This window comes from Cervus canadensis, chromosome 8, assembly GCF_019320065.1.
Source record: "Cervus canadensis isolate Bull #8, Minnesota chromosome 8, ASM1932006v1, whole genome shotgun sequence".
NCBI classification, from domain to species: Eukaryota; Metazoa; Chordata; class Mammalia; order Artiodactyla; family Cervidae; genus Cervus; species Cervus canadensis.
The window spans coordinates 34,749,221-34,763,458 of NC_057393.1; the positions used below are offsets into that span (position 1 = coordinate 34,749,221).

Genomic DNA, 14,238 nt, shown 5'->3' on the forward strand with positions numbered 1-14,238 from the left:
CCAAGTTCTTTGGCTCTTACTGGACAATAAACTTCAAGAAGTAACCTAATTTGGTATATGGGGGAAAAAATGAGTGCTCATCATGGTTGCTTTCGCAGAAAGTTTGAGTGTGATTCTAGTCTGTTGGAAGTCCTTCGTATTTTCTGACATGCTCTGGAGGGTGAAAGGGGAAAAATCCCTTCCAGGTGGAAAAAAACAAGTCTGAGACTTTACCATTCTGTCTTAAGGATAAAAGGTATCCAGTGAGGGCCTTTTGGGCTTTCCAGGTGGCACTAGTGGTACAGACCGCACCTGCCAGTGCAAGAGATGTGAGAGATGCGGTTTTGATCCCTGGGTCAGAAGATCCCCTGGAGGAGGTCTTGGCAGCCCACGCCAGTATTCTTGCCTGAAGAATCCCACGGACAGAGGAGGTAGGAAGGCTACGTGGGATTGCAGAGAGTTGGACACTATTTAAGCAGCTTAGCGTGCATGCAGCACGGGGGGGCTTTGATTTTATTCCCCCCCCGTCCCTTTTTTTTAAATGGATGAAATGCCTATTCTTAGGAATGCAAGTAAAAAAGTAGTATTTTATGTGACTGTTAACATATTCTAGGAATGGCCTATGAAATAAGTATTTTAATTACCAGTTTATAAATATTCTTTACTGTGAATAGTTGAGTAAAACAGCTGCCTTTTTCTATTCTTTTGAGAATTAAAAAAAAGCACAGCAGTCCAACTTGTTTCTAAAATCAGTTTTTAGGCTTGATTATTTAATGGTGAGAAATGTATGATTCAACATATAAATATTTGCTTCTAACCCACTTTTTAGATATTAAAAGCCAGAAATGTTATGAATATTTGTTTAGATGACCAAGGGGTCTTTCCCCATTGGAACACAAGTGACTAGTACATGTCACAAATCATTTATTTTTCCAAACATATATAAATACATTTATATTTCACTTTGGCAGCAGAAACTATACTTTAAATGAAAGATCAATTTTAAAACAGAAGTTCATCAACTATTCCACAGTTGCACTATGCTTTTAACCTTCTTGTTACATATACAGAGAATCACAGTGGGACCATAAAATTATACATCTTGTATTTGAACATCCTGTATGAATTGCTGCTGCTGCTGCTACGTTGCTTCAGTCATGTCCGACTCTGTGCAGCCCCATAGACGGCAGTCCACCAGGCTCCCCCATCCCTGGGATTCTCCAGGCAAGAACACTGGAGTGGGTTGCCACTTCCTTCTCCAATGCATAAAGGTGAAAAGTGAAGTCGCTCAGTCGTGTCCGACTCTTAGCGACCCCATGGACTGCAGCCTACCAGGCTCCTCCATCCATGGGATTTTCCAGGCAAGAGTACTGGAGTGGGTTGCCATTGAATTGAGGATGAAACATACTTGTGCATTTAACTTCTACAGTCTTGTACTGATGAGTTTCATTTTCAGAGCTAAATATTGTACTCATTAATGATAACACACAGACATACAGCCCGAGGCTATTATAAACTAGTCTTCATATCTGTTTCTTTAACTAGATAAATATTGAACACCTACTATGTGCTTCGCATTGTGCTAGGCACTTCAAAGTGAACTGGGTTAACAACAGACATATGATATGGCCTCAGTCTTCCATGCCCTTGTATGCCGAGTCAGATCATTTTTGTTTGAATGAGGCATTACCCAGTTGAGTGAGTTGTTGAAGTTCAAAGACCTATATCATCTGAAATAGGGAAGGTTTCAGAGGCCTGCTTAATGGCAGACTTCAGCATAGTATGTTTTGGATCTAAGAGATGTATACAAACAGCTTGGTAATCTTGGAGATTCAGTATCTCAAAAACATTCAGGAATTCCTGTCAAAATCCTTAGCCATCAGGCAAGGACTGTACTTAAGAAGTAGACAGGTGGCAATGGCAGAGAACATTTAAGTTGTTAACAATGTACTGTATCATGGAAATGTTGACTGAGGTGTGGGCTTGGTGTAAGAGGCAGTCTCCTCTTCTAGTAACTTTTTGGAGGGCCCAGGGATTGCCCTGTTGTCTTGCTGCTGATGTGAGAGAAACAACTGGAGGGGTTCAAGGCTGCCATCTAGAGATTTCTTTTGCTGTAGGCTGTGTCTCACTGTGCCAAGTTTAAGATCAGACACCAGCCAGGAAAATCCTCCTTAGTGGTATGGGAGCAGAGTTGTGGAGTTTTATGCTTTAGTTAATTCTGTTTTACCAGACCAGTACACAAGGTCTTACTACTTTTTGGAATTAAGCAAGGCCTGTGGGTGTCTGGCAGAGGAGGAGAGGTCTACAGAGATATTGTAAAGGGAGAGAACAGAGGAAAAGAAAGATGTAGATTTTAAGAAAAGAACATACGGAGCCACTGGGGACGCCAACTGTCATTAATGAGCCTCCACTGTCTCCAGAGCCATCAAGATGGGAGACCTTTGTTGAAAAGTAAATTTGATTTTTGACTCACTTTTGTTGAGTCTGGACTCCGTATTTCCCCCCAACTGGAGAATTTATAAATAACTTTTACTTGCTAAAGATGACATGAAAGGAGGTGTTCCTTCAGGAGGGCACTTTCTGCCCAAATAATGTTGTTACCTCCTACAAGTTTATCCTCAGACTTATTCTCAACTCCTTCACACCCTTATGTGATCTTACATTAGTTGGCAAAACAGTAAATTCCAGATGAGGTGATAGGAAGTTACTCTGTTTCTTCTGGCATCACACATCACATTGGATTCCCAGTCTAAATCCTTTCCTGCCAGCTCCCGTAATCTTAAAAGTTGGAATCACCCAGCAGAGGGACAGAATTCATGCTCCTTTCTTTCTGTTTTCAGTGAAGCATCTTAAAATATTTTTCCTCAAAATCTTGTAATAAACCCAGCTTACATATTTAGATTCTTTCCCATATCAACTTTACTGATGAAAGTTTGCTACCCAGGTTTTTAGTAGTCTGAAAAGTATGAAATGGTAATGGGTATAAGCCTGGGTGGCTATTTTAGATGCATTCTAAACAGTAGGACAGTTTCTTTCATTTGGTATACTAACACAGCTGTATAATTCAGAGTAACTTTAAATCAAAATTTCTTACTTTTGGCAAACACCAGGTTGTGTTGGTTAGTTGTAATAATAGAGTAAACCCTCTACATTTTTGAGCAATGTGTCCCTCCTAAAATCCCCAGGACTCAAATACCTTAGAATGTGTACTTTTACCTCACAATGGGATGAACAACCAAGATGGGTTGCGACATGGGCAGAAGGCTGGGTTCACTCACTTGCTAAAACCAGTCTCAAGTTAAGTTCCAGATTTTATGCTAAGGACCCTGGGGTGGGATGGAGAGCTTAGAGTCAAGACCAGTTGATAAAACCTAGTGAGACCAGTCTTGCTTTCCACCTCACTACTCTGCACAGTTTTCATCTTGACTCTAGCCAGCTGGACTTGTAACTCGATTTTTATGACACAGTAACGCCAACCAGAGGCTTCTCTGGTGGCTCCATCAGTCAAGAATCCGCCTGCAATGCGGGAGACCTGGGTTTGATCCCTGGGTTGGGAAACTCCCCTGGAGTAGGATATGGCAACCCACTCCAGTATTCTTGCCTGGAGAACCCCCATGGACAGAGGAGACGTGGGCTGCAGTCTATGGAGTTGTAGAGAGTCGGAAAGCACAGCAAAGCCCAAACAGATGGCAAAAACGCCCATTAGTTGAGACAAGTTTGATGACGGTTTCTGGAAAAATTTTTAAAGTGAAGGCAGCATTGTGCATTTGTTGCAGACTGATTATTTCATTTAAAAAGAAACCTGTAGTACTGTACAAACAGCATCAAATTGAAATAGCCTGAATGCTGTTGACAAGCAAACGGTGATTCTTTTAGCAATAAGGCTTTGACTTAGTCAGAACTTCCAATAACATGAAAGCTGTGTGTTTTTGATACTTTTGTTAGAGTACACAAAGAAGGGGGAATTGTTTTATTCATTTTTTTTTATGGTGAAAATGTCTCAAAGCAGAGATTAGAGATTATAGTATGTTTTATAATTTGAAGAAAAACATCAAATTTGAAGGTCATTAGAAAGATAAAATTTGGATTTTACTTTAGAGGAACACATTTTATGTGAAGAGTCACAATTTGCTTCGTGCCAAGAACAAGACGAATCCTTTATCACTTACATGATAGTCTTATACAGCAAAGTTTTAAAAATAATTTACATTAAATGGCAAGATACATGAAATTCTGGCCTATTTCAGGTATTCAGGGCATACATTTTCTTCTAAGGAGATTTGTTTTCAAATAGTGAAATAGAACCACTAATGCTTCTAATCTGCAAGCAATATCAAGAAAGCTATGTATAATAAATACATAGGTACAGTGTCAGTACAAACCTCGTAAAATAAATAAACAACCAACAGTCTACTTCTGCGTTAGAAACATGGTTAAGTTTCTTACTAAGATGCCACAACTCAGTAGATAACATTATTCTAAATTCATTTTGTAGAAACCAAAAGTCTGTGAATATAAGTGATAAACATAAAAAACCCAACATCATTCTATATGTAAAAAGAAACACTATAGGAGAGTTCACGATGGTACACAATACAGAGAGTAGGTTGAATTATTTTTTAATGAGTCCTAGAGGACATATTTACATGTGCAATGCCCCAAAGCTTCCAATTCTTAGCCATAATAGGTATGACTAAACTAGCCTGCTTGTTTTCTTACCTCTGTGCATCTTGTTCCCAGTTTTCTAAGTCAGGTCAGCAAACTGTGGCCCTTGAGCCAAATCCAGCCTGCCACCTGCTTTTGTGTGGCTGTTGAACTAAGAATAGTTTACATTTTAAAATGATTTTTTTTTTAAATCCAAAGAGGAATATTTATGCCATGGGAAAATGATATGCAATTCCAATTCCAATGTCTTTAAATAGTTTTCTTGGATCACAGCCACCACATTCAATCATGTATGTATTGTCTATGGCTGCTTTTGCACTAAGCTAAGTCATTGCAACAGAGACCATTTGGCCCATAAGAACGAAGATATTTACTGACTAGCCCTTTATAAAAGTTTGCTGACTCCTGTTCTAAGTCAATTATTGCAAGCTTAGCGGTGGTTTTTCCAACTGTTGACATGTAAAATGGCAGTCTGTTGGGCTTCTTTGCTTCATTCAGTAGGAAACCAGTTGATAGCAAGCCCTGTACCATTTTGCTTGACCTCAGCGTGGACCTCGGATCAAGAGTTCAGAAATCGTAAGTTTCCAGTTTAGTTTATGAAAATAAGGGAATTATATTTGTCTCCATTATGTTCATTCTTGATTTTAACTTCTTGCCAAAAGATCTTCACCTGTAAAGTTGTATACATAGGCTTGTTAGTATTAATATCTTCAAAGTGAAGCAGCAGAAACAATTCATAGTGTAGCAAGGTTTAGGGTTGTTCAACCAACAGAAACCCACAGCTCTGGTGGCTGGGTTTGGGGCAGAGAGTATTTCCTATAAACTCATAGTGTTAGAACATGATGTTCCTGGGAGGTGGAACATTAGGCTATTTCTGCCCTGGAACACCACATTCTTTAGAAAGTTTTTTAACCACAATTAAACTGTTCAGCTTTTTCTTTTTTTTTTAAAAGGTGGACTTCTTTCAACTGGTTAAATATATTACTTAAGATAAGGTAAATAATAACTTGTTTAGAAATTCTTAGATGATTATTAGGGGGTAACTCTTGAAACTTTAGAGGTGAATATTTCAGAACAAATAACATGAAATATTATGTTGCTCAGAAAGCAATAAAAATACTAAACTTGTTTTCTTATGAGCATATACAGAAAGGCCCTTCTTTTTTCACAAGTGCTCTTTCTTGGAGACACTATTTGTAAAGTTAATAACATGGGACATATATTACCATATATACATCTATGCACCAATGGCTATTATTCTTTCAATGACTGTTAAAGAGAACCTTCCCCAAATTTAGGGAAAGAGGTCAACTGACTGATTATGAATTTCTGCTTATGATAGGAAAATTGAATCCAAAGGCAATCATCTAAATCACCACCATAAAATATAAGCAGTTAGTAATGCTCATTAGAGCAAGCACATTATTTTGAAGTCAGGTTTCTAATGGAGTTGTATTATATACTTATTAATCTTATGGCACACCCAGGGCTCTTCCTCTGCCAAGTGTAATTTCACTCTATCATTAACGGAAGTTATAACAGAGAAGTGAGAGGTGTGCATAACATTATAACACCTATGATTTATTTGATGCTAAGTTCTTAATATGGAGAACAATATTTGAAATTCTGATCACTGTCTTTACTGTGTGCTCACAGACCCACTACCATGATGAGTCATTTTCCAAAAGCTGGAGAGGCTCAACTGGTGCTTAATCCTAAAGCTCACTTAGTTCTTGGAGAAGGCACTATCTCAGTGACACTGTCACTGAGAAGGAAAGTAAGTTGAGTCTAGAACTTTAAAAACAAGATACCAGGAAATTCTCTGGTGGTCCAGTGGTTAGGACTTTGCACTTTCACTGCCGAGCACCCGGGTTCAATTCCTGGTCAGGGAACTAAGAGGAAGGAAGGTGGTAATAAAGATAACTATAAAAAAGGGGGAGGGTGTGAAATACCAGATGTACCACAACAGAAAATGGGTGCTGAGCCTTCTCAGAGTCTGGAACAGCCCAGGGTTTCACTATTCTGTGCAGATTCAGTGTTATCTGATGCTGTATGGTGTGGACTGCTGCCACGGTGCTGAGATTTCTTTCTGGTGAGTCTTTACATACAGAACCTAAACAGCCCTGACTCAGAATAGTGGGGTGTGCAGAGGCTCTGGAGAAGGTAATTTCCTGTATTTCACTATGTCTGTTTTGAAAGAGGTTTCTTTGTAAGTGTATCTGGGGCACCAGTTGTTTTAGGAGTTGCTTCTTAAACATTGGCTCAATATGGGCTCTTGTAAGTCAGATTTGGCCCCATCAAGAGGTATCAATAAATTTCTTTTAATTGTGAGCTACAGTTTTATATAAGAAATACCTGATTGTGATGCAGACAGATGATGCAGCTGTGTAACATAAGCAACAATGCCTTCACCATGCTGTTGGTCTCTCAAGGATTTTAAATCTTAGAACTCTATGATGGAACAGGTGAAAAGAGGGCTTTAAGAATCCCTTGAGTTCATTAAGGAACTAAGTGAAAGAAGAGATCTATGTTTGGTTTCCTCACATGCCTTTTTTAAAAAAATTCAGATCCATTTAAATAGTTTAAAACAGAATGAAATTTACTCTGTATGTGAATACCAAGCACTGAGCTGGCAGCCAAAGGCATGATTTACTTTATGTCATTTTGCTTTCTCTTTAATCATCACAACCTGCAAGCCAGATTTTAATTTTTCCATTGAGTCAGAAGAAATGGAGGTTGTTGAGGCTAAATCAGACCTAAATTAGAAGAATAGCAAACTAAAAATCCAAAGAATGAAAACAGAATGACCCATAGTAGTCCTTTGAGAATGTTCATATGAATTACCAGTAATTAAGACAGTTCTATATCTGATGACATAAAGCTACTGTAGTTTGGGCAAGTTTATTGTCCTCTTGGGGCCTTGGTTATCTACAAAAGAAGGAGATCTGAAATCATCAGTGCTGAAGTCATGTGTATCTTCAGAGCCCCTTTTCTGTAGGGTTCCATCCCTACCTGCCTCAGGGACTTCGTCCTCCAGGAAAAGACAAAAGACAGTGCACAAACTTATGTCTTACAAAGTAGTATAGTTGACCCCCGTTTAGAACGCTGCAATGACTCAGGATACCTGGGTAAACCGTGCTATCTTGCTCACTGTCGGTAGTCTGTGGTGTCACTGGAAGGCAAGCCAGCCATAGGTTTCTCTTCCTTGTTTTGGACATTTTCTGAGGCCAAGACCTGAGAAGGTGATGTGGGTCCTCGGGGCTGTTTAGTCTTGGTGAGCTTCTTGAGTTCGCTTGCAAAAGAGATGCCTTTTTTTTTATCTTCTCGAGATGCCTGTGGAAAATAAGAACCTTCCCTTGGTATTAGGTTAAAGAGACTGTATCAGAGCCCTTTCTTGTTCTCTTCTAGTAGGCAGAGCTTTGGAAAGCAGGGTGGAGGGGACCCCCCACCCCCATGCCACCTCAGGACTGCTTACACCCAGAGGGAAAGACATTTCTTTGCACACGGTGAAAATAGAGCCAAGCAAAATTCTTCCCACTAGTGTCTTTGACTCGGGAACTTCCTCTGGCTTTCACTAGCTCCTGAATTTGATTATACTGTAGTTATGAAAATCAGCTAGAGCAAAATAACCATTAACTTTACCTGCACCTGTTCCTTTAGCTTAAGGATGAATTTTCCTGCACCTTTCCACTTGCTTTGAGCTTGAAACACACACTCCTGATCCAAAAGGACACGCTGGGAGGGCTTTGGGGTGGAAGACTTCCTGTTGGCGGTGTCTTTCACCACCTCTTCCAGAAGCACATAGTCACTCGGGTTGGGGTTGCTTAGGATGCTATAGGAATATTTGGCTTTGCATAAGGTCTGAAAGGTAAGTTATGATCAACAGAATAAAGACACAGTATCTCCAACACTTGCTTCCCTGTAAATGAGACTTTAAGGTGGAAAAAGTCACAGACTTTTAGACAGGGGTGGGGGTTGGAGGATCCTTTTCAGATCATGTCATCCCACTTCTCATTTTACATTTTCACAGTTGTAGCTTATACAAACTTGTGCATATTGCCTCATTTAGCTTCACAGCACCCATCCATGATTTAGATGTTCTAATCCCCATTTTTCAGACAAGGAAGCTTAAACTTAAGAGGTCAGGCAGATTCCAGAGGATGAACAGCTTAGTAAGTAACACAAAAAGGACTTGAGCCAGATTTTCTGCATCCACCAAAGTTCATGGACCTGAAAGTCACCCAGACAGTGAGGGACAGAATCCTGACCCTCCAGAGCCTCTCTGGCCCACAACACTGCCTCTGCATCTCTTGGTCTTGAATGTTGAAGGCATTTTAAGACTTACCTGGTCTCACTTCTCTTTTATCTTTTATTGAGACTATCTTTCATTTATGCATGTATTCACTCATCAAAAATTTACTATGTTCCAGACACTGTATATAGTCTGGGGAGTGCAAAGTCTCCCCTATTAAGGAGACTAACATTAACCAAATTATTGTGCAATCAGTGTAGCAAATAGCACTTAAATAGTGCTTGCCATGTTAGGTGTTATACTAGGCAAATGTCCATTACATATATTTACTTAATGTTCACAATAACTATAAAGAAAGTGCTGTTATACTATCTTCATGTTTTCCTGTGTGGTAGCTTGGCACACGGCATTGTGCTGGAGCCCATTGGAATCTGATGTGTGAGGAATGTACAAGATAGAAACTGGCAAATGCTACAAATCAGGGTCTTATTTTTTTTTTTAAAGAGAGCCAATTTACCAGCACACCCATGTAACTTACACACAGATGGTTAAATGACTTGCCCAAGCTCTCCAAGCTAGTAAGATGTAGAGCCAGGGTTTACATCTGGAGCAACCTGATCTAGAGTCGGTGCTGTGAACCATTATGCTAACTTCTCAAGCAAGTGTTTAATAAACACAAACCACTACAGGGCTTGGAATGAAGGCAGCAGAGTTCTCTGGAGCCATATACACAGAAGGGGAGAGGATCAGAGAGTCCTCCTGCATGTCGTCTGAAGGATCCTGGAGAGATGGTCACTAGGTGATAGACGATGACGCTCCTGCTCTGCAGAACCACCTTCTGGCTCAGCTGTCAAGGCTTCCGAGAGAGCCTGACTCACAGCATATACTGGGCAAGTACCGTTGAAGGACCGGATACTTCCCAGCCTTACCAGGCACATGCTGCCTTGTCATGTCCCCTTTGTTCCCGAACCTCATCCCCAGAGGGAGCTGGGCCCAGCAGTTGACATTGAGGACAGGGCTGGGGGAGGGCGGGGAGGCCTTCACCTGCTGAATGACGTCCTGCGCGGTGCTGACACGGGGTGCTTTGATGACCGTGCGCGGTTGCTCGGGGGAAACGTCGTGCACCTGGACAAAGAAGCTGTCCTCCTCTGAGCTCAGGAGCATCTCCTTGTCATCTTGCACAATGCTTTTCTCCTCCAGGTTCTATGTTAAGAAAAGGAAAGTAAATGATAACGTAGAATAAGGAAAGAAAAATCTAGTAAAAATTTGAGTTGGATCTTGGCAATGTGGAAACAACTTTTTAGCTTGATATCCCATACACTAGTTACTGTTTCACAAACTATCCTAGAAGGATATACATGTCATCTTAGAGGAGGAAAGTACTGTAAGTTTCTGCTAATGTTGACACCCTGATAAGGTCTGGTCCCGAACAAGCCAGTAGATCTGCTCGTGTTTGCTGTGGATTTTGAGTCCACAAAAAAGCTAGAGATAAATTTGTAAAAAGACAATATGCCATTTTTCCAGTTACTATTCAAATTTTCCAGTTACTAATTCAAATGGGCTTCCCTGGTGGTGCTCATGGTTAAGAACCCACCTGCCAATGCAGGAGACATAAGAGATGCTGGTTCATCCCTGGGTCGGGAGGATCCCCTGGAGGAGGGCATGGCAACCCACTCCAGTATTTTTGCCTGGAGGATCCCTTGGACAGAGGCGCCTGGTGGGCTACAGCCCATAGGGTCACAAAGAGTCAGACATGACTAAAGCGACTTAGCACACAGGAAAAAGCCAAATAAGAGTACAGTAAGTACATTTAAGAGAAATCCCCTCCATTCCCCAACAAAACTTGAGCATTTAAGAAATGCTAGACATCTGAAATGTGAAACATGCAAGATTGACATTCCGGCAGGCTGAATGAACAAAACTCACAGTGGAAAGGCTAAAACAATGACTAGAAGTAAGTCACATCGAAATGAATATTGACAAAATTCTCAATAATTATGAGAATTGGTCATCAGATTAGATGGTTTTTGGTGGGTTGGCTTTCAGTGAATTTTACATTTATAATTATGTGTTTTAAATACATAGTTGAAAGTGAAAGTGTTAGTCACTCAGTCGTGTCCGACTCTTTGTGACTCCATGGACTGTAGCCTGCCAGGCTCCTCTGTCCATGAAATTCTCCAGGCAAGAATACTGGAGTGTTGGAGAAGGAAATGGCAACCCACTCCAGTATTCTTGCCTGGAGAATCCCATGGACGGAGGAGCCTGGTGGGCTGCAGTCCACGGGGTCGCAAAGAGTCGGACACGACTGAGCGACTTCACTATCACTATCACTAATCTCTCACTACTTGCCCTTAACTTCTCTTACTCTGGATAGGCCCTGACTCCAGCAATCATTAGACCTCACTAGAACCCACAGTCCTTTAATCCTAGTGCCTTCTCATAGTATTTCTCCCCTCTCTCCCTCACTTACCCAGAGTCTATAGTACATTATTATTAATAATCGCTCCCTTGCATATACTCTCAAATCCATCACTCCATTCTTTGTTGAATTACTTGGCAAAATTCCAGTCTTTATTAATCTTATTGCCTGCTCTGCAGCCATGAAATTGGTTAGAGAAAGGCATAAACCTCCAAGAAAAAGGCACAAGTCACTACAGATTCTAATCACTAAAAAGATAAAAGGGGATACTACAAATAACTTTATATTCATAAATTTGAAGAAATGGACCAATTCCTCAAAAAACATAACCATCAAAGCTCAATATGAAATCATCTAAATAGCCCTATACCATTAAAATCTTTTTAAATTCATAATTAATAGCTTCTGAAAAAAATCTCCAAGCCCATATGATTTCACTGAAAAATTATACCAAACATTTAAAGGATTAGTACCAATGTAAAAGAGACTGTTACAGGAAAAAAATCTATTTCAGAAAATGTCTCTTCCAGAAATTGGCCTATTCTGTAATTTTTGTCAATAGGACAAATTCTATCAACAAGAATACTTCCCAACCAATGAGGCCAGTATTACCCTGATAGTAAAATCAAAGACAGTACCAAAAATAAGTAAAAGCTGCAAACCGTTTATCTCTAATCTTCAGCAAAACACTAGCAAACCAAATCCCACAATGTATGAAAAGAATTATCAACCCTAAAACCCAAGTCATATAAATTGGAAATGAACAAAACTCTTGTTTTTGGGGAAAAAAAAAGAATACTGGAGTGGATTGCCAGTCCCTTCTCCAGGGGATCTCCCCGACCCAGGGATAGAACCCAGGTCTCCTGCATTGTAGGCAGATTATTTACCATATCTATAGACATGTATTTTTTAATTGTTTTTTTATTTTTAGACAATCATAGAAATGGTATTAATGCCTCATCCAATATAGACATAGGTATCTTATCAAAAATTTTCAAGCAGTAAGGAAATACATCAATATAAAGGCAAACTTCCCATTTCTACTTTGTTTCATTCTTTCTTCCACCTCTCCCATCTCATTCTCCATAAAAAAAACCACTGTTGTTAGGTTGTATATCCTTTGAACCATCTGCTATGGATATAAAAATGTATTTTTGTGTATGTGAATAAATATATACAAAGAAACCCTGGGACTTCTATAGTGGTAAAATGGAGAAGAATCTACCTGCCAATGCAAGGGACACGGTTCAGTCCCTGGCCTGGGAAGGTTCCACATGCCATGGGCAACTAAAGCCCTTGTGCCACAGCTCCTGAGCCTGCGCTCTAGGGCCCTCAAGCTGCAACTGAGCCCACATGCCACAAGTACTGAAGCCTGTGCTGTGCAGGAAGAGAAGCCACCACAGGGAGACGCCTGTGAACCACAGTGGAGAGTAGCCCCCCACCCGCCACAACTAGACCAAGCCTGCACAGCAACGAAGACCCAGCACAACCAGAAATAAATAAACAAAAAGAAATCCTGGAATTACGTGAACTTAAATATTATGTCATTGTCAAATGGCTCCTGTTCTTTGCTAGAGCTGTTTTCAAACGAGGGTCGTGTAAAGCTATCTTCCACAAGGGAGCAGCATGGAGACGATGGGGAGGTGAGGCAAGTAAACAGTAGGCAATCCCATCTCAGGATGGGAGGATTTGGCAGGAAGGCCCTCCAGTCCTCAGCATGCTTCTAGCTTAATCTCATAACATCCCACAGAAGCGGTGCTAACTAACCAGAAGAATACAAGAATCACTCTCATTGTCCTGGAAATTCCAACCAGCCCTAGGAACCAGAATTGTCCCTGTTGATATTAAGGTCAAAGTGGGTAACTGCCACCAGGTGGCGCCAAACTGTGACGTGAAATGAAGTCACTCAGTCGTGTCCTATTCTGCGACCCCATGGACTGTAGCCTACCGGGCCCTCCGCAAGGTCAAAATGGGTAACTGCCACCAGGTGGCGCCAAACTGTAGCCAGGACCAAAACGGACTGGCTCCTGGGGCTACTCACCAATCAGCTGCACAGCCTCGCTCCAATCATTTCATTGTTCCTACAGTTGTGATCCCTACGATTTACATACAGCTGAAGTGTTTGGATTCCACTCATCAAATTATGCGTGAAGGGGAGAGAGCTATTCTCTATTTTTATTACATAAAATGAGACTGTAGTACATATACTGTTCTACAACTCATTTTTTCTCTACTTAAAAGGTTGTGATCAGGGACTGCTACCCTCGTGGTCCAGTGGTTGAGACTTCACCTTCCAACACAGCAAGTATGGTCTGATCCCTGGTCAGGGATCTAAGATGCTACATACCTCAGGGCCAAAAGCCCAAAACATAAAACAGAAGCAATACTGTTGCAAATTCAATAAAGACTTTTAAAATGGTCCACATCAGAAATACCTTTTAAAAAAAGATTGTGATTATAATTTCATGTCCGTTTCTAAAGATTTTCCATAGTATGTCATTGCATTGATTACAACATATTTAACCAATTGGAGAGTGGGGTTGGGTGGTAATTCACATGACATAATTTATAATCCTGAAAGCCGGGATGTAAGTAAGCAAGACAGAAAAGTTCTAAGTTGCCATATAAAATAACACAATGACCATGCACTAGGAATTATTTCTAAGAGCACTCCTTAGAGCCTTACTCAGAGCTTATTGATTTTTAAGCTGTTTTCAGTCACATTAGGAGCCATAGATTATGACCATAACAATAATCCTCATTTGCATTTTCCTTTATAGTTTACTAAGCATTTTTCTACATTTTATCTACATGTTTGACTTGAGTCTCATAATAATTTTTTGAGCCAAGAAGGGTAGTTTCTATCAGGCGTGCGTGCTAAGTTGCTTCAGTCATGTCCGACTCTTTGTGACCCTATGTACTG

The 14,238-nt window shown here is 40.4% G+C and overlaps 1 protein-coding gene and 1 non-coding gene across 7 annotated transcripts in view; one reads left to right on the plus strand and one right to left on the minus strand.

Moving 5' to 3' along the window:
- Positions 1–1,242: 1,242 nt before the first annotated feature.
- Positions 1,243–14,238, minus strand: part of PLCE1 (phospholipase C epsilon 1) — a 360,038-nt gene continuing 347,042 nt past the window's right edge. For 5 of the 6 annotated variants that reach the window (XM_043475947.1, XM_043475946.1, XM_043475945.1 and 2 more), the window contains 4 exons: positions 9,941–10,099; positions 8,287–8,505; positions 7,769–7,977; positions 1,243–5,314 (listed from right to left, as the gene is read on the minus strand). In XM_043475947.1, the coding sequence (XP_043331882.1) occupies positions 7,792–7,977; positions 8,287–8,505; positions 9,941–10,099 (564 nt within the window). In that variant the 3' untranslated portion in view covers positions 1,243–5,314; positions 7,769–7,791. Of the gene's footprint in view, positions 5,315–6,794; positions 7,096–7,768; positions 7,978–8,286; positions 8,506–9,940; positions 10,100–14,238 lie in introns of those variants that run through there. The other variant, XM_043475944.1, reaches the window with a different exon arrangement.
- Positions 6,464–6,536, plus strand: TRNAE-UUC. The gene has a single exon. It is a non-coding gene; the product is annotated as a tRNA-Glu (tRNA).